At 37.8% G+C, this 19,652-nt stretch overlaps 1 protein-coding gene across 1 annotated transcript in view; it reads left to right on the plus strand.

The window, feature by feature from the left end:
* Positions 1-360: 360 nt before the first annotated feature.
* LOC149534573 (transcription termination factor) overlaps positions 361-19,652 on the plus strand; it is a 38,189-nt gene continuing 18,897 nt past the window's right edge. The window contains exon 1 of the mRNA XM_089805621.1: positions 361-747. Within this exon, the coding sequence (XP_089661747.1) occupies positions 607-747 (141 nt within the window). The 5' untranslated portion in view covers positions 361-606. The remainder of the gene's footprint in view (positions 748-19,652) is intronic.

Raw genomic sequence — 19,652 nt, forward strand, 5'->3', positions numbered from 1 at the left:
GTTAAAGAAGTAAGGGCCTCCTTCAAATGCTCTATTCCTATTCGCCATGCAAGAGAAGATAACTAAGAATAATTATTCGCTGTCAAAATGATCTCCATATCAGCCCAGGAATGTACTCATAAGTGAACGAAATGTATCCCCTTAATCTAAAAAAACCAAGTCATATAAAGTCATACTAACACCCCTTAACACATGATTTAATGTACAACTACTAATCTAGCTTTTAAGAGGATCTTTTAGACTTCAATACTAATATTGTATCATATTATAGATAATGTAGCTCTAAAACTTCATTTAAAAAATTTGACAAAAATGATTTAAAATTGTGATATAAGATATTGAGAAACGCTCGAGTCTTCCCTCCTACCTTCTCATAAGAAAATGAACCATCTCATAGGCCTACCCTTTGAGGAGGAAATCCCATGACAAATATTTTCCCTCATTTGTTTGAATGAAAACTCATTCTTGGACAAGCAATATCTGGCGCTCAAGCCGTCATATTTCTATTTCTACTTGTAGACAGTGGAGAAAAAATATATTTCCATTTTTCGAGGTCCGGTGAAGGAGAGCTTGAAGAAGAGCGCGAGGTTTGACTCAAGCGTAAGCATGTTGCAGCTTCACACGTTTATTCAACAACAGCCCTCAACCATATTGGCGTCCTCTTCAGTGCTCCATCTCTCTGAATGGCCTTCCCCACACAACGATGATGCTTTTCTTGCCATGGAAGAGGCTGAACACGAAGAAAAGGTCACCCTCTCTTCCTCTCCGTCCTCACCTTTATTCTCTTTTGAATTTGTCAAATTAGATTTGAGCCCTTTAAACTAGCTATTGAAAAGGGATACTAATTTGTTCTACATCACTTGCATTTCATTTTCCATCTTTCGGTATTTCTAAGAACATCTCATTTTAGTATCCGATCAAAGCATATTCAGCTTTATTCATTACCCTATCTGATATGTAAAAAAAACGTGCAATGTAAGAGTCTGTGCTACCCTTAATCTAAGGGGTTCGTATCACAGTTGTGCTTGTGTTCGCTCTAGTGTCCTGTGGGTGGCATATGCAGAGTTTTATACTGTAATCAATCCCTTTTAACACTTAAGACGTGTTCCGGAGATTTTAATTTAGGTCTCTGCTGTTGGCGAATTCACACTGATGCTCGTCTTATTCGAGATAACCTCATATGAGAATTACCATGCGAAAATAAAATGGAATGTGGTGTCTGGTGAAAAAGAATGGCCGAATGCTTATTAACGAATGGGTATTCTTCGAATCCTGAAATTAATTTAATTCTTAATCGTTAAGCACCATCAGTTTCTAGTTTTTTATGGTCTGAGTGAGTTGGGGCGGGCGCACACTTTGTCTCTCCCGAAAAAGAGGGTTTCAACTTGGAGTTTAGGATGTGGCAGATTTTGCCATTCTTCGGGAATGAGTTCAAATTCCTAACCATTGTTCTGCCAAAAAAAAATACAACAAGGGCCTGTGGTTAAGGTGACTGTTCTTGAAAATAGGCTTTTCATGCTGTTGGTTGCGTAGAGGAGCTAGAAACTCAAAAACGGTTTTTTTCTTCCATTTTGAGGGTATATTGAAAAATTCATCTGGGACACTGCTATGGCGGTGGGCTAAATATATGTCCTCTAAATTGTTGAGGGACATATCTTATCTGCTACTTGTCAATAACGGGCTTACATTTGCGTTCCCTTAATCTGGATTCTATGCATAGTTGAACCGTTGTAAATATTCTATATGCATAGTTGAACTGTTGTGAATTACTATTATGTATATTAAGTTGTCAGTTTACTGAAATCTTAGTTTTGCGTTGGTTATTGGTTCTAGATGGATTGCGAAGGTGTGATTCACTTCCAAGCGAGGTCATGATTTTTGAAGCATGCCGGTACAAAATCTAAATAATATGCATATCAATTGGAAAAAAGCCTCTTAATGGCGCTCTACAAGGGAGAGCATATGTGCCAACTAGAAATTTGGCTTGCCTATGGCTTCCTTATTGGCAGAAAATTAAACAGTTTTCTTTAATTACTGCTGTTCGTGAATATGATCGTGCTGTTTTTTGACCTTTCTGGTGGCATTCTGTGGATAGCTGGCCCAATTGACTTTAACTGTTTTATGTCATCTATTGCAACGAGTTACAACCACAATAGTTGTAGGTGCCCATTACAATAGTAATGTTATAAAAATACCTAATGTTTGTTAAACTTCGCAGTATTCGTGAGTCAAAACAGAAGATGAGGAAATGGTCCATTAACTTGACTGGCTGAGTTTAAATGAGTTAATGAAATCAATTATTTTTATAATTTGTTGAGTATTGCCGAATTTGAACCAAGTTCTTTTCCATGTCATTTAGTCCGAGTGAAAATTATCTCTGCTGAGCTTTGCCGAGTCACAATTCTTTGAACAGTGAGAAAGACTACATAACATACACAAAGAAGCTGCATTCATCTCTGTCATCACTTCATGTACTGCTGTGCTATAGTGTTGATAACTTGATATGTATCATCTGTAACTTACTATATTAAATTGACATCAGCAACATTTACTTTTGTTTACAGGAAAATGCCATTTGGGCAGTGGGGGTGAATTTTGATCATCTGCTTATGATTTTAGAATTTGAAAAAAATTCATATGAGAAGGAAGTCGTTTTCAGCTCCCGTGAATTAGAAAAGCTTGAATCCAAAACCCCAAATACATGGAGCTAAATCCATAGGGTGGGTAATTGGGCAAGTTGATTTTAGAATAGGCACAAAAGTAAAGAAGGTTGATTTTAGGACAACAACAGCCTGTAACAGAAAGGAATGGTTGGAAGTCTTAGGGTAGATAGAATACAACTAGAAAGGATCCCATGAAGTAGGTAAATAGGCTGGAAGGGTACGTTTTAATTTCTTTTGAGTCTGGATGGAATTCCACAGCCTGAAATGATGCTTCAACACTGGCATTAGCTGGTAGACAGCTGGCAACAGTTAATGTATTTGGCTTTACTGTTCCAACTAGAGTTGCTTAAAATTTTGAAGGTTTGATTGTCAACCTCAGTTTGTGGTTGTCTAGATCACAATCCATTGATGCAATTTTTCAGAGGGGTTTGAAGCCTTGATGGAAATGCTATTACAAGTAAGCACTTGGGAGATCGCATATGATTCTGGAGAAGGTTTTAATATTTTAGTTACAGTTCAAATTTATTTGTATGCATCCCCTACGATTTTAGGCCTGTTTTTTATAGATCTATGTACCTTGGGGAGGCATCACTTATGGTTTTAGGCCCATTGGAGATGTGGGGGATCGGTTAGGAAGAAATATTTCCAAAATGCCTACATTCTTATCCATATATGATAGCAGACATGCTAAACACTGTCCAATCAACATAAAATGGAATTTGAGAAATAAAAACAGAAGCTGAAAAGGAAAGAGGGTGGGGGAGCTCAGAAGGACTCCCCCGCCTTTACACCAATTCTAAACCTAAAAAGGTCCACAAAGTGATGAACAAAGATTTTTGGCATTTTCCATATTGTGAAGAGTAAGACAAAGAAGGAGAGAAGTGGTGAGAAGAGAAGAGAAAATAAATTAGAGGCAGCAAGAGCACATAAAAAATACATCATCAGCGTATAACTTCATGGAGTCAATCAAGATGAATAAGCTTGCCTCTCATCAATTGGAGAAGTTGATGTTTGCGCATGGTGCCTTATGACTTCAAGGTTGGTTGACTAGCCAAATGTGGGGATATTGATCTTGAAAATGCCACACATGTTAACAAGGAGAGGACATAATTTGGGTTGGTTGGGGTTTTGTTGGATGAAGTAGTCTCTGCTTGTGAGAGTGACTCAAATTAGATTTGGACTTTGATGCACAGCAGATTGCGATTAGGAACAGTGGCATTTTTCTATTTTTTGCCATTTTGTAGTTGAAACTCGTAGCCTTTGAGCATGTTGTTTTGATTTTTTGTATAATATGTATTTGCAATGAAGATTTGTAATTTGCTTGCTAACTCTTAAATATAAAAATTTCCTAGCTTAATGTTATTTTTTTGCTTTGATCATGATGGGTCTAGCTTTTGCTATTGCATGGAAAATATTGGTTTCCACACGGGGATGATGGAAGTGGTATAAATAAGATTTTGTGCCCTCCAAAGATCTTTAGCAGATCATGTTTTGTGTTGAGTCTGTGTATCTCGTAATGGGTGATGCCAGTAGGTTTTGATGAGAAACATTTCACTTGTTGGGATGGAAGCAAACATGTTCATGCAAATCTACTACGAGATTATGAAATAGTAGATGGTTTGTTCTTGGCGAATGATGAATCGAAGTATGTGATCAGGCACAACCTGGTTGTGAATAGCAATACTAATTTTGTTGGCCACAACTATGTCTTCTACTAGTGAACAATTGTCTTGAGAAGTGGATACTCATTTCTCTCTGGTGCAATATCTATCTAGATATATTTTGTGGAGACCATCGATCATAGTGATGCAAACAAATAGTACTTAGCAATAAAGAAAGAGCATTTAACGCCACATCACCAAACTTAGGAATATTTGTGGAGCTTAAACCCTTTGAAGCCTGTATGAGTCGCTGGGTATAATATAATATGTATTTGAAGATGCCTAAGTTCCTTGAGATACATACCACACCTTGTTATATTTCAGATTATTGAAGACACATCTACATGGATGGTGGTATTTTGAAGAATATTGATAAATAAACCATTAGTTTTGACTATCTCATGTTCACATTGATTTTGGCTAATATTTGCAGGATTATATTCATGCTCCAATATTGCCGAGTGTCACGACTAATAAATAACATAGTAAGTGTTATTTGTGGACATATACATGAGTAGCCATGTTCATATCCTAAAATTCACAGTCAACCTCTTCCAAATCAAACAAACATTGAAGGTTTTGATTTTTTGACATTGTCAACAGTTATTTACCAAAATGATGTAAAGCTTCACGTCTTGTAGATATGGAAATGACCCGCTACAAAAGTCTACATAATCATACCATGAAGTTGTATGAAGACAAAGCAGTCTAAGGGATGTTGTGCCACATAGTTTAAGGGATGTTGTGTTGTATAAGAGTAGAAAGTTAGATGAATATTACCTAAGCAAAAGCACCATGTCATACTCAAAGTACATAGTCAACAAAGGCAGTTTTGAAAGCTATCAAGATATATTCGAAAAGAAGCAACAATGAACAAATACAATCTTATGTGGTAGTAATAGGGTTTTGTAAATTTTGAAAGCAAGTGTTAAGGCACAACAATAATAATTTCTAATATATGGTGGGTGTTGACATGTTACGATAGAGTGCTATGACAGATTTGGAGACGTGACTTGTTGAAAAGTCACATCTTCCCTTACTAATAAGATATATAAGATAAATAAATAATTTTAAAACTACCTCACACAATAATTTGCGATAATGTTTGGACATATGCCAATCTAAGTGCTATTGTAACCTCTATATTTTGTCAATCTTTAGACAACATAGATGTAAAAAATGAGTCATCTTACTTATTGGCACCACTTCAAAATTTCATTATGAAATTGAATTGGTATGTTAAGTGCATTGTGTTTAGGACCAAGATGATGTAACTTGAGTCCATTATCAATATTTGATATCTCAAGAAGAATCATGGCAATGTACTTATAGTGAGTTATCAGATCGCAATGGTGCTAGAAAATGCTGCAATGTTGCTCTCTATTGAACATCTAAAGGATTGAGTATCATCTAAAATGGTCTCAAAAGATGAATTTATAATTCTTTTTGAAGAGACTTTAATGCCACATCACCAAATTTAGGAATATTTGTGGAGCTTAAACCCTTTGAAGCCTGTATGAGTTGCTGGGTATAATATAATATGTATTTGGAGATGCCTAAGTTCCTTGAGATACATACCACACCTTGTTATATTTCAAATTATTGAAGACACATCTAGATGGATGGTGGTATTTTGAAGAATATTGATAAATAAACCATTAGTTTTGACTATCTCATGTTCACATTGATTTTGGCTAATATTTGCATGATTATATTCATGCTCCAATATTGCCAAGTGTCACGACTAATAAATAACATAGTAAGTGTTATTTGTGGACATATACATGAGTAGCCATGTTCATATCCTAAAATTCACAGTCAACCTCTTCCAAATCAAACAAACATTGAAGGTTTTGATTTTTTGACATTTTCAACAGGTATTTACCAAAATGATGTAAAGCTTCACGTCTTGTAGATATGGAAATGACCTGCTACAAAAGTCTACATAATTAGACCATGAAGTTGTATGAAGACAAAGCAGTCTAGAGACGTGTTTTGCCACATAGTTTAAGGGATGTCGTGTTGTATAAGAGTAGAAAGTTAGATGAATATTACCTAAGCAAAAGCACCATGTCATACTCAAAGTACATAGTCAACAAAGGCAGTTTTGAAAGCTATCAAGATATATTCGAAAAGAAGCGACAATGAACAAATACAATCTTATGTGGCAGTAATGGGGTTTTGTAAATTTTGAAAGCAAGTGTTAAGGCACAATGATAATAATTTGTAATATATGGTGGGTGTTGACATGTTACGATAGAGTGCTATGATAGATTTGGAGACGTGACTTGTTGAAAAGTCACTTCTTCCCTTACTAATAAGATATATAAGATAAATAAGTAATTTTAAAACTACCTCACACAATGATTTGCAATAATGTTTGGACATATGCCAATCTAAGTGCTATTGTAACCTCTACATTTCGTCAATCTGTAGACAACATAGATGTAAAAAATGAGTCATCTTACTCATTGGCACCACTTCAAAATTTCGTTATGAAATTGAATTGGTATGTGAAGTGCATTGTGTTTAGGACCAAGATGATGTAACTTGAGTCCATTATCAATATTTGATATCTCAAGAAAAATCATGGCAATGTACTTATAGCGAGTTATTAGATCACAATGGTGCTAGAAAATGCTGCAATGTTGCTCTCTATTGAACATCTAAAGGATTGAGTATCATCTAAAGTGGTCTCAAAAGATGTATTTGTAATTCTTTTTGAAGAGACTGAGCTAAGGTCAAAATCCTAAAGAATTTGTGAAAACATTTGAATTTGATTGTTATACTTTTCTTGAAGAAGCTTGTCTTCAAACCATGTGAGATCTATCCTTGAGATTTTGAAGCAAGGTGACACATTTAACAAAGGGTAGAAATACCAAGTGGTGCTTCAAACAAGGAGTACTTGGATTGCTTGGACAAAGAAGAAGATTGCATTAGGAAGGATATTAATAATCATCTTGAGGGATAATTCTTTGCAAAGAGGAAGGATATAAAGTTGTTTGACGATATAAGAGTGGGAATTTTACATTGTGGGGGAATAATAACCAATGTTCCATTCCCATTTTCAGATTTAATGCATATGGACTTTAATTGGAGTAACTTGTATCGAGGATGTTGATGTGCAAATAAGTGTTTTTCATCCTTAAGTATTACATTTGTCTACTCACTGTAATCACTCTCTTACTTATATTTTTATATGTACCATAAGAGTTATTTGCCTTTACCTTTTCCCTTATCTCTGAGGATGTTCTTGTAGAAAAAATGGTCCATTAGGCATGCTAACTAATATGAGTACCCTTCTATAACAAGAGGGAGTTTGGTGCATCTATCAGAGAGGGAGTAGATAGATGATATGTTTTAGTTTGCTTCCAAGAATCGTGGTCATATTGGTTCAAAAGGAGTAGACTATGCTGAGATGGTTTCTCTACTAATCAAAAAATTATAGCAGTTAAAGGGACTATGATTCATGGGATGATGTTCCATGTGAACCAAGTATGTCTAGACTATAGTATTCATAGATAAATGGATACTTGTTGAACCAGGGAACATGACAGTTCATTAGAGGCAACTTTGGACAAAGAGAGGGAGCAATTAGAGGATATGTTTCAGATTCGGAGGGAATCTTGACACCTTATTGGAAATAACCTTGACAAGGAGGTCAAAAGGTTAGTGTTTCTTCATGAAGAAGAAGTAGCAAGTGAAATCCCTCATAATACATTCTTCTCTATGTGAGATAAGTTTGAGGCGAAAACCTTATTCTTTGATATGTTTTATGGTGGATGTCATGACAACACCACATGACAACATCCATGGTGACTTCATGTGAACTTTTGATGTCATGCATGTATGAGCCTGCCCCCTATGTACATCATGACGAAGTGACGACCTCCAAATGATTATCACTTGTATTTGCAAAAGTTATTGGAAGATGACGATCTTACAATAACTTAAATCATGATATACGATTTATGTGAATATTGAAATAGATCATGAAAGGCTTTATCTTGTAGATCAACAACTAAGAATTAGATGTCATTAATTAACGGTCTATAAGTTGTTTGTATAGATATTTGATAGTTATTTGGTGAATATCTTGCCTTGATATTCTGATAGGTCATTATCGTATTGAGTACTTGGTGGATATCAATTATTGATGTTTTGATAGGCCATTACTTAGTCATTGGTGAATATCATGCGTTGATATTCTGATAGGCCAATACCCATGTTACTTAATATGATATAAAAATAGTATTTGGTGAATATCATGTGTTGATATTTTGATAGGCTAATACTCATGATATCATATAATGGTAGTTTTTTGATCAAAGTTTTCCTCGATGTGTCATTCCTAAATATTGCCAATGGTGTAATATTTGCTTGTATGTTTATCCTTCCAAACTAAGAGGGAGTGTTAATGTTAGTAGTTTCAATCAGATAAAATGCATCGAAGATATTTAATATATATGCAAATATATTAAATACTTTGTATGTATATGAAATGTATACTTAATTCATTTAATTTATACATATATTATATACTTGATACATCCATACATACGTACATATATAAGTCAATATCTTACTCTTTATCGTGACAATAAGCAAATGTTATTAATAACTAATGAGAGTTAAAGAGGCATGTCTCTACGGAGACATGCCTCTTAAAATCATATGCATATGCTTTGAGAAGGTAACTTGAAACCACATAAAATCTATCAGTGCTATTACAAGTTACAATGGTGATAAATCTATGAAATTTTAAAACGTATCTTTCAATGCCTTAAACAAGACATTTGTTTATTGTGAAATCCTGGTTGAATAAATTTTAGGTTGTCAACCTCTCTTTCTTAATTGAAACCAATAGATTTTTCCTCACTTGTTCCCTTACTTGCCCTTTAGACCTATAGATTTTTCCTCCTCTTGTTGTCTTAATTGCCCTTGACACTATTGAATTGCTTAATTTTTTCTTTTTTTCTTTTTTGGTTGTCTACAATGCAAACATCCTTGTGTTACACTATCATTTAGTGAAGTCTATCTACTAAGAATCTTGAAGAAACCAATTACTATGAGTTTGTCCATATTGTCTACACAAGTGCCAAACTACAATACTGAAAGTATCATATGACATGAGGAGAGGAGATGAAGCATGGGGCCATAGAATCAACCAATTACATTAACTGGAACTTAAAGTTATACGAAAATAATGAAAATAAATATTCATTACTAACAATCTTGATGATAACAATGTTCCATTGCACAAAATACTCTCATCACAACATGAGCATGCATTCACTTTGTCATATATCGTAATGCATGAGAATATACAAAGATTGTCATAATTTCAAGGTTATGTTAGCATATCATTGGAACTGACCAACTCTTTTACTTTGGTCCCCAACGACGGTTGGCCAGGCCACACGACCTAGAGGAACCCTTAGGCCCTCTCTCGGTGTGCTCTTAAGATGACCATATGACCCAAACACATTTACAACCAAGCATGTTATAAGGCTACTCACACACACAACACACCAATATATAATGAATTGCAAGGGATGCACAATATAGTCTGTAATGTCCCCTTTCCAGCATTCATAGCATGATGTTGTCGTTAGCCTATTTCCCCACAGTCCCGTAGGCTAACTAGGACATTAAAGGGGCTTAGAGGCCATTTGGCCTAGACAGTTTCAGTTGCAGGTCTTTTTGAGGGGTTCTGAGGCAACTTTGGGCATACTTACTATTTATAGTAAGTCATCTTGGACATGGCCGGACATTCAGTCACAGTGGTATGTCGATGGTAATTGTTTAAAATCGACAGGAAGACTTATTTATCATTGATAAGATTTGTTATGCATTGATAAAGCCATTTTATAAAGTTAAATTTAAATATTTAACTTTATTAATGCATAGACTATAGTTTGTGGGAAATATTTAAATTAAAAGAGTTCCCTTTATTTTTATAACACATTGGAGACATAAGGTACATAAAGGGAGTTATGTTTTATCCCACATTGAGAAAACGAATGATTGAGCTCTTGTGAGAACACTATAAAAGAAATGGAAGAGCTTTTTTTTTGTATGCTTGGATGAAGATTAATGTTATGTTGCTGGATATTTGATTATCGGGCTTGGAAGACGGAATCCCTCTTTGCTAGCATTCTCTTCGCTGTTGGAAGACACAGTTAGGAGGATCAAGGGTGTTTTCACTTCAGGAAACACACTGGGTTTCATTTGGGGCGTTTGCATAAAGAAATTTACAAGGGTTTGAGGTGCAGATCTGAAGTTAGTTTTTGCTACAGTCGGCATGAACAGTATTTTGCTACAGTACGGCGTGAACAGTGCTGGTATCAAGTTTACTTGTTTTTCCGGCTGATTAGAAGTTTGGAGGGCTGGCCGACTACATCTACAAAATACTACGGCCACTAATTTCAGGTTTCTTCTGTCAAATTTTGATATTTTGCATAATAATTGTTGAATACAAGTCTGAATAGTTGTTGCAGCCTTTAAGGCAGCTGTAAGTGCACATCTACATTTAAAAACCACCCTTTATTAGCAGATTGAAAGAGTTTCCAGATTTTTCATATACTATTGAATGTGTACCAAGTGTTTGTGAAAATGTTATGATGTGTATTATGCATTTTAATGTCACTTCATAGTTGTTCGTAAATCTACTCATTGGAAAGCAATTTATTGAGGAAATCAGCTTTATGAGTTTGCATACAAAGTGTTTGACAATATTTCTTAAGTTAAATTTCTGCAAGTCAAAGTTCAAATCAGGGGAGGATATTACAGTGGTATCAGAGCTATAAGTCCTGCCATCCTGTGGAGGTCTTATAGGAAATTTGGAACTGGCAAATAGAGGGGAAAGTGTTTGATGAAATGTCAAAACACTAAAATCAGAGCATTTATGTTTGAGCATGCGACAGGGGCCTTATAATTTCCGCAATACCAGAGCAAGACAAAGTAGGAGTTCAGACCTGCAAAGCAAACAGTCTAGTTCATCCGTACAGGGGGGTATAGAATCCAGTCATACAGACACAGCGAAGGTATTCTTTGATCAAGACAGCAATATGGGTGACCGAGATGACAGGAATACAAGATTAGGTAGAGGCGGGAATGCCTGTCCAGAGCCTGGAGAGGAAAGATTCTTACAGTTATTAGAGACCTTGGTACAGGGTCAGCGAGTAGCAGAACAAAGGGAATAGGAACAGAATCAGAGATTGGATCTTATGATGCAGATGATGGCTCGTCAAATGGGGTTGAATGCTAACATGGGTGGAGGAAATAATCAGAATGGTAACAATCAGAATGGAAATGATCAGGATGGGACACATAATGGAGATGAACAAGTTGGGAACAATTTTGGTCATGCACCCCAGCGAGCTAGGACAGTGAGTTCAAGGCCCATGATTCCTACATTTCCTCCTAGAGCTCCAGAGCAGCTCGTACCAGAGCCCCAGATTACTGATATACAGGACCAGTTGAGGAGAGATTGGGAAGCCGGAGGGCCAGATTTTACTGCTGCAATTACCTTTAGGGAGTATATGGATGTGCGGATGAAACATATGCCACGTGGACATGACAGGAACTAGAGCTATGAGCTACGGAAGAAAGTAGGGAGACTTGAGTTACCATATTATGATGGCTCAGGAAAGTCTACAGCAAGAGCTTGGGTTCAAAAGCTTGACACATACTTTCAATTGAACCCTATGCCCGAGGAAGAAGCTATTAAGTATGCAGCAATTCATCTGGATGGGTTAGCACACGAGTGGTGGCATCATGGTATGGTCACTATGGGACATGCACACATTACCTCATATGTGGAGTTTACAGAGAGGCTGATTGAACGTTTTGATAGGAAGGATCCAGGACTCCATTTCAAGGAGTTAGCTCAGCTTAAACAGTGGGGATCATTGGAAACATACATTTCAGAGTTTCAGAAACTTGCAGTGTTAGTAACAGATGTATCTGAACGGAGGATACTAGTTCTATTTATGGATGGGTTAGCTGATCCGTTGAGAGGGTGGATTAAAGCTCTCAACCCTCCCACTTTGCAGGAAGCCATTAAGAAAGCTCGTGACATGGATTCCTCTTCATCTTCAAAAAATAAATTCCAGGCAAAGAGTTTCCCTTCAAGGAAAGATAAGGACAGGAAACCTTTTCATAAAGAGGTTTAGCCAACTAAGGAGGAAAGTAAGAGGTTGGACAATGAGACACTTAATGATCTCAGGAAGAAGAAGCTTTGTTTTCATTGCAGGGAGCCTTGGGATTTGTCACATAAGTGTCCATTGAAAGCAAAAGCTAAGCAGATGGAGTACTTTTCAGCCGAAGAGTCAGTAGATGGAGATTCAAAGCAGTCATCCGAATCAGATGGAGATGATGATAGTTCTTCACAGGAGGAAGCACGCGGTGATAGCACGATAGCTCAGTTGTCAAGTATACAGGAGGCCGTCACTTTCAGAGTTAGGGGAACCTTGGATGGACAGAGAGTTGTGGCACTCATTGATACAGGGGCGACACATAACTTCATTGATGAGAAGTTTGTGACACGCAGAGGGCTACATACAGAGGAGCATAGGGGATTTAAGGTGATGGTTGCCGATGGCTTCAAAATTGAATGTACCAAGAAAATCTCCAACTTGCAGCTTCGTTTGGGAGATTATGACATGACAGGAGATTTCTTTGTGGTCAACATTGGTGATCAGGATATGGTGCTTGGGATGAACTGGATGAAGTCTCTGGTAGAGTTTACATTTAACCTTGAGAAAATGGAAATGAGGTTTGAGGCAAATGGTAAGAAGATAGTGCTCAGAGGTTTGTCAGATGGGAGACTTCGAGTGGTGTCACTCAAGCGGATGCAGAGTTTCTTTAGACATGATCAGGTGCAGTGGGCAGCAGAGTTTAGAGTAATGCCTGAGATGACAGAGCAACATAAACTAGAGTATCCACCTGATGTACAAAAAATAATAACCAAACATACTAAGGTGTTTGGTGAGATACCTCCAGGGAGACCCCCGGATAGGGGAATCGAGCATGTTATTGAATTAGAGGAAGGGGCTAAGCCAGTTATCATCACACCTTACCGCCATCCGAAGAGATATAAGGATGAAATAGAAAAGGCAATTAAGGAGTTGATTGACATGGGGCACATACGGCCAAGCAAAAGTCCTTTCACTTCTTCAGTAGTATTGGTTAAGAAGAAGGATGGTACAATGAGGATGTGCATTGATTATAGGGAGCTAAACAAGAAGACAATCAAGAACCGATACCCTATCCCGCGCATCGACGAGCTTATTGATGAATTGCATGGTGCATGCTACTTCTCCAAGATTGATTTGAGATCCGGCTACCATCAGATACGGGTTAGAGAGGTGGATGTGGAGAAGACAGCTTTTAGATGCCACTATGGACATTTTGAGTTCTTAGTCATGCCCTTTGGGTTGACAAATGCCCCTGCCACTTTCCAGTCCTGTATGAATAGAGTGTTCAGAGATCAGTTGAGGAAGTTTGTGTTGATATTTTTTGATGATATACTGATATACAGCCGTACTTGGGAGGAACATTTGAAGCATATTGATACAGTGCTCAGTATTCTAGAGAGGCAGTCATTATATGCCAAGATGAGTAAATGTGAGTTTGGGATGACAAAGTTGCTCTATCTAGGGCATATTATTAGTGCAGGAAGTGTTCGGGTTGACCCAGACAAGATCAGGGCCATTTTGGATTGGCCACCACCGAGGAACACTTCATAACTCAAGGGATTTCTCGGGCTTTGTGGGTTCTACCACAGATTTGTGAAGGGATTTTCACAGATAGCAGCACCACTTACAGATTTGACACGGAAAGATAGTTTCAAGTGGTCAGAGAGGGCTCAGGATTGTTTTGACAGGTTTAAGGAGCTGATGAGTACATGTCTTGTTTTAGCCATTCCAGATTTCACCAGGCCTTTTGAGCTGCAGTGTGATGCCTCGGGAGAGGGCATAGGAGCTGTTCTCATGCAAGACAAACATCCCATCGCATATGAGAGTAGAAAATTACGAGGTGTGGAGAGAACCTACAACATCTACGACAAAGAGATGCTAGCAATCATGCACGCGCTAGCTAAGTTCAGGCAGTACTTAGTGGGAAGCCGATTCACAGTAAAAACAGATCATAATAGCTTGAAACATTTCCTTGGACAGAAGGACCTTAATGACAGGCAACAAAAACGGGTGAGTAAATTACAGGCCTATGATTTCGACATAGCCTATGTCAAAGGAAAGAAAAATATTGTTGCAGATGCTTTATCTAGAAGGCCTCATTTGCTTGCTGTTGGGATAGTCATGGATGATTGGAGAGAGATGATCTTGGCAGAATATGCTAAGGATAGTTGGGCATCTAGCATTATTGAGGGAGCTATTCAAGATAGTCGATACACTGTCATAAATGATCTGATCATCTACAAGGAAAGGATTTATTTAGTACCCGGGTCTGCTATGAAGCAGAAGATTTTGAGGGCATTTCATGATTCACCAATGGCAGGACATCTCAGATTCTTTAAGACATATCGGCAGGTGAGAGAGTGCTTCATTGGAAAGGACTCAAATCAGAGGTGCTTCAGTTTTTTAGGGAATGCCCTGTGTGTCAGCAGAACAAACAGGAACATTCTTTTCCGGGTGGTTTACTACAGCCCCTACCCATACCAGAGAAGAAGTGGGATAGCATTTCCATGGATTTTATCACAGGCCTCCCCAAGGCACAGGGTCGGGATTGTATCTTTGTTGTGGTAGACAGATTGACGAAATTTGCATATTTCTTTGCAATTTCGTCTACATATTCAGCTGCACAAACAGCAGAACTATTTTTTCAAGAAGTATTCAGACTACATGGGATACCACGGAGCATAGTCAGTGACAGAGACAGCAGATTTATGAGCCACTTTTGGCAGGAGTTGTTTAGGTTATGTGGAACAGAGCTCACTCCGAGTACCAGCTACCACCCCCAAACTGATGGGCAGACAGAGATAGTGAACAAATGGGTTGAGGGGTACCTTCGAAACTACATTGCAGGAGAGCAGAAGGCTTGGGTGAAGTGGCTACATTTAGGGGAGTACTGCTATAATACCTCTTTCCATATGTCTATTCAAATGTCCCCTTTTATGGCACTGTACGGGTATGATGCTCCTAATTTTTTGGATTTGTTATTTGGGGACAGTAGGGTGCCTAAGGCCAAGGATACTTTGCAGGAGTGTCAGTACATTATGCGATCCTTGAAGGAAAATTTGCAAAAGGCACAAAATCAGCAGAAGCAATATGTTGATCAGCATAGGGTTGGGAGGTCTTTTGAGTTGGGAGATTGGTGTACCTCATGTTATAGCCGTATAGACAGTCCTCTCTCAAGAAGAGTGGAGCAGAGAAATTGAAACCACGCTACTATGGACCGTTCAAAGTAATCAGGAGAGTGGGCAAAGTAGCTTATGAGTTGGAGTTCCCTGCAGACAGTAAAGTGCATAATGTGTTCCATGTGTCACGCCTTAAGAAGGCATTGGGTCACAATGTGGTGCCTTCAGTAGTATTGCCACCTCTTGATGATGAGGGAAAGCTTATCTTGGTTCCCGAGGCCATACTTGACTCCAGGGAGAGGGTGCTTCGCAGGAGGACTATCGGGGAGTATCTAGTGAAGTGGAGGAACCTACCTATCGAGGATGCTACTTGGGAAAATGAGCAGATATTGCAGCATCCAGAGCTGAAATTGCTTGAGGACAAGCAATTTTGGGAAGGGCGGACTGTAATGTCCCCTTTCCAGCATTCATAGCATGATGTTGTCGTTAGCCTATTTCCCCACAGTCCCGTAGGCTAACTAGGACATTAAAGGGGCTTAGAGGCCATTTGGCCTAGACAGTTTCAGTTGCAGGTCTTTCTGAGGGGTTCTGAGGCAACTTTGGGCATACTTACTATTTATAGTAAGTCATCTTGGACATGGCCGGACATTCAGTCACAGTGGTATGTCGATGGTAATTGTTTAAAATCGACAGGAAGACTTATTTATCATTGATAAGATTTGTTATGCATTGATAAAGCCATTTTATAAAGTTAAATTTAAATATTTAACTTTATTAATGCATAGACTATAGTTTGTGGGAAATATTTAAATTAAAAGAGTTCTCTTTATTTTTATAACACATTGGAGACATAAGGTACATAAAGGGAGTTATGTTTTATCCCACATTGAGAAAACGAATGATTGAGCTCTTGTGAGAACACTATAAAAGAAATGGAAGAGCTTTTTTTTGTATGCTTGGATGAAGATTAATGTTATGTTGCTGGATATTTGATTATCGGGCTTGGAGGACGGAATCCCTCTTTGCTAGCATTCTCTTCGCTGTTGGAAGACACAGTTAGGAGGATCAAGGGTGTTTTCACTTCAGGAAACACACTGGGTTTCATTTGGGGCGTTTGCATAAAGAAATTTACAAGGGTTTGAGGTGCAGATCTGAAGTTAGTTTTTGCTACAGTTGGCATGAACAGTATTTTGCTACAGTACGGCGTGTACAGTGTTGGTATCAAGTTTACTTGTTTTTCCGGCTGATTAGAAGTTTGGAGGGCTGGCCGACTACATCTACAAAATACTACGGCCACTAATTCCAGGTTTCTTCTGTCAAATTTTGATATTTTGCATAATAATTGTTGAATACAAGTCTGAATAGTTGTTGCAGCCTTTAAGGCAGCTGTAAGTGCACATCTACATTTAAAAATCACCCTTTATTAGCAGATTGAAAGAGTTTCCAGGTTTTTTATATACTATTGAATGTGTACCAAGTGTTTGTGAAAATGTTATGATGTGTATTATGCATTTTAATGTCACTTCATAGTTGTTCGTAAATCTACTCATTGGAAAGCAATTTATTGAGGAAATCAGCTTTATGAGTTTGCATACAAAGTGTTTGACAATATTCCTTAAGTTAAATTTCTGCAAGTCAAAGTTCAAATCAGGGGAGGATATTACATAGTCAAGAGCTATCCACAAGGAGACAACAAGGCACATTATAACATGCTCAACATCGCATTAACATCCATATTACAAGGCACATTGACAACACTACTCACGACATACACTCCATTGGCCTACAAAACCAAGGATGTGGATTCATTTGTATTCTTCATAATTCTCATGTGCCATCTTAGGATTATTACAAGGGCACCAATGATACACATAACACGATACATATACACGGTACACACACCTATTAAATTATACAATACAATTGCATATCCAAGACCATACCACGTTATACACCTTTTGGAAATTGCTTCTGGCATGATTACCATTGCAACCAAAACAAGAGCAAGAATATCAAGGAGACCACGAAACATCCCATTGTCATACCAACTATATAATCACATAAGTTACATCAAAACGTCCATAATTTTTCATACAAGATTTACAACAACACATTCTAATTTACGAATGGATGCATATCAGAACCATTTGCATCCAAGCCACAAAGCAAAAACCATGTCATGATCCCAAACAACTCAAATGGAAATACCCAAGAAGAATGATTAACAAAGTCCATAAGGGCTCGTTTGGTTGCTGGAATATGATGGGAATGGTCATTGAGAATTATAATATATTTTTGAATTCTTTGTTTGGTGCGTGGAATGGGAATGGGGAATAGGAATACGTATTCCCATTTTAGCCCAAAATGAGCATAAGTCCATTCCCAAAAATATCAGTTATTGGAATGGAGAATAGGATTACTTATTTTTTGGCTAGAGGATTCTTCATCACTTTCAGAAACACAAAATGGATGGAACAAAAAAATAAGAATAAGAATAATGACATGATTTGCGAGAGGTTGACCCTGATACTCTGCAATGAGAACCGATTTTTGTTAAGGCCCATTATTCGTTGACAGAACAGTTTGAGGGCAATACGCTCTGAGTCTATCTTGTCTTCGATGAAATCTCCCAACATATTCAGACAGTAGTTAGAATTCTGTTTGGCTTTAAGAAATTCTTCGACAACATATGTACTTCCACATTTAGCAGCTTCATGCAGCGGCGTGTTTCCATCCTCATTTTGAGCTTTAGCCAAAGAGGGTTTCTCAATGAGAATCCATTGAACAAGCTGTAGATGGCCTTTCCTTGCAACGACATGCAGAGGAGTATCTCCTTGGAAAGTATGACCAAGCAGAACATCATCCAAATTAGAGGGATTCGGATGGCCTCTCGTTATAGCAAGATCCACAGCAGAATCAACAGGGATAGTAACACTTTGCAGATCATGCTTGTTCTGGCCGTGTACTAATCTTTGAATTGCAACAACATCACTAGCTTCGGAAGCGAGAAAGAGATCCCTATTCATCCTCTTTCTGGGTAAAGTTCGCCAAGATAATGATAAACAACAAAGCAAAGTTCACCGCAGGATTGATGGGTCTGACTCAATTATTCTAGAGGAAAGAAACTCGTACAAATAACAAGTGGGCAGTTGAAAACGAGAGGCAGAAATATTTCGGGACAGCCCTCCCCAGGGCACACTTTACCGGGTATCGCTGTACACTCTACAATGGGAATCCTCTTCCTCCTTCACCAACATCCTTAGCTCTCCTTTGCCCTTCCCCACTCTCTCCCTCCTCCCGCAACATCCCCTCTTCTCCTTTGCTCTCGGGGGATCAAACTCGTATAGGGAAATCTGTCTGAACATTCATCTCGTTCCCACATAAACAGGCCCTTGCAATCCATCCAGAGCCCTCATGTTCACATTGAAAAATACAATGTTATGGTTGGCATAAATTTGATGGATTTTATACATGCGTGAAAGAATTAGTAAAGCCCTTTAAAATTTGAAACAAATTTCATACAAGTACAATTTTTTTAGAAAAGCCCTAAAAATATTGATTGCAAGAAGTGGTAAAGAGAAGCCATAGATCTAGAGGAGCTGTTGCTCATTGATTTGTTGAGTAGGAAAGAAGAAATTTGTGTAACATTGCAGCAAAGAGAAGTCAAAGAAGCCATTGCTTGCCTGACAGATTTACAGAATAAACAGAAGGATTGTCAAACAAATTCTCAAATAGATTTTAGGTGAACCAAACAGGAATGGGATTATCATTTTCCATTCCCATTCCCTACTTTGACTCCCATTCCTATTTCCTATTCTAATTTTCTATTCCTATGCTTGTCACCAAACAGGCCCTAAAGGGTCTCATGATGCGGATTGCAACACGAATCTAATTTCTATATTCTCACGAGATCAAATTAAGTTGAAACAAGAATGGATGCATAGAGCTAACCAAGCCAAAATCACTAAAATTTTAAACTCATCCAACTAAAAATATGTATGCACAAGC

The sequence above is a fragment of the Cupressus sempervirens genome, chromosome 10 (assembly GCF_028749045.1).
Source record: "Cupressus sempervirens isolate cs-2001-9-10 chromosome 10, ASM2874904v1, whole genome shotgun sequence".
Taxonomy (NCBI): Eukaryota; Viridiplantae; Streptophyta; class Pinopsida; order Cupressales; family Cupressaceae; genus Cupressus; species Cupressus sempervirens.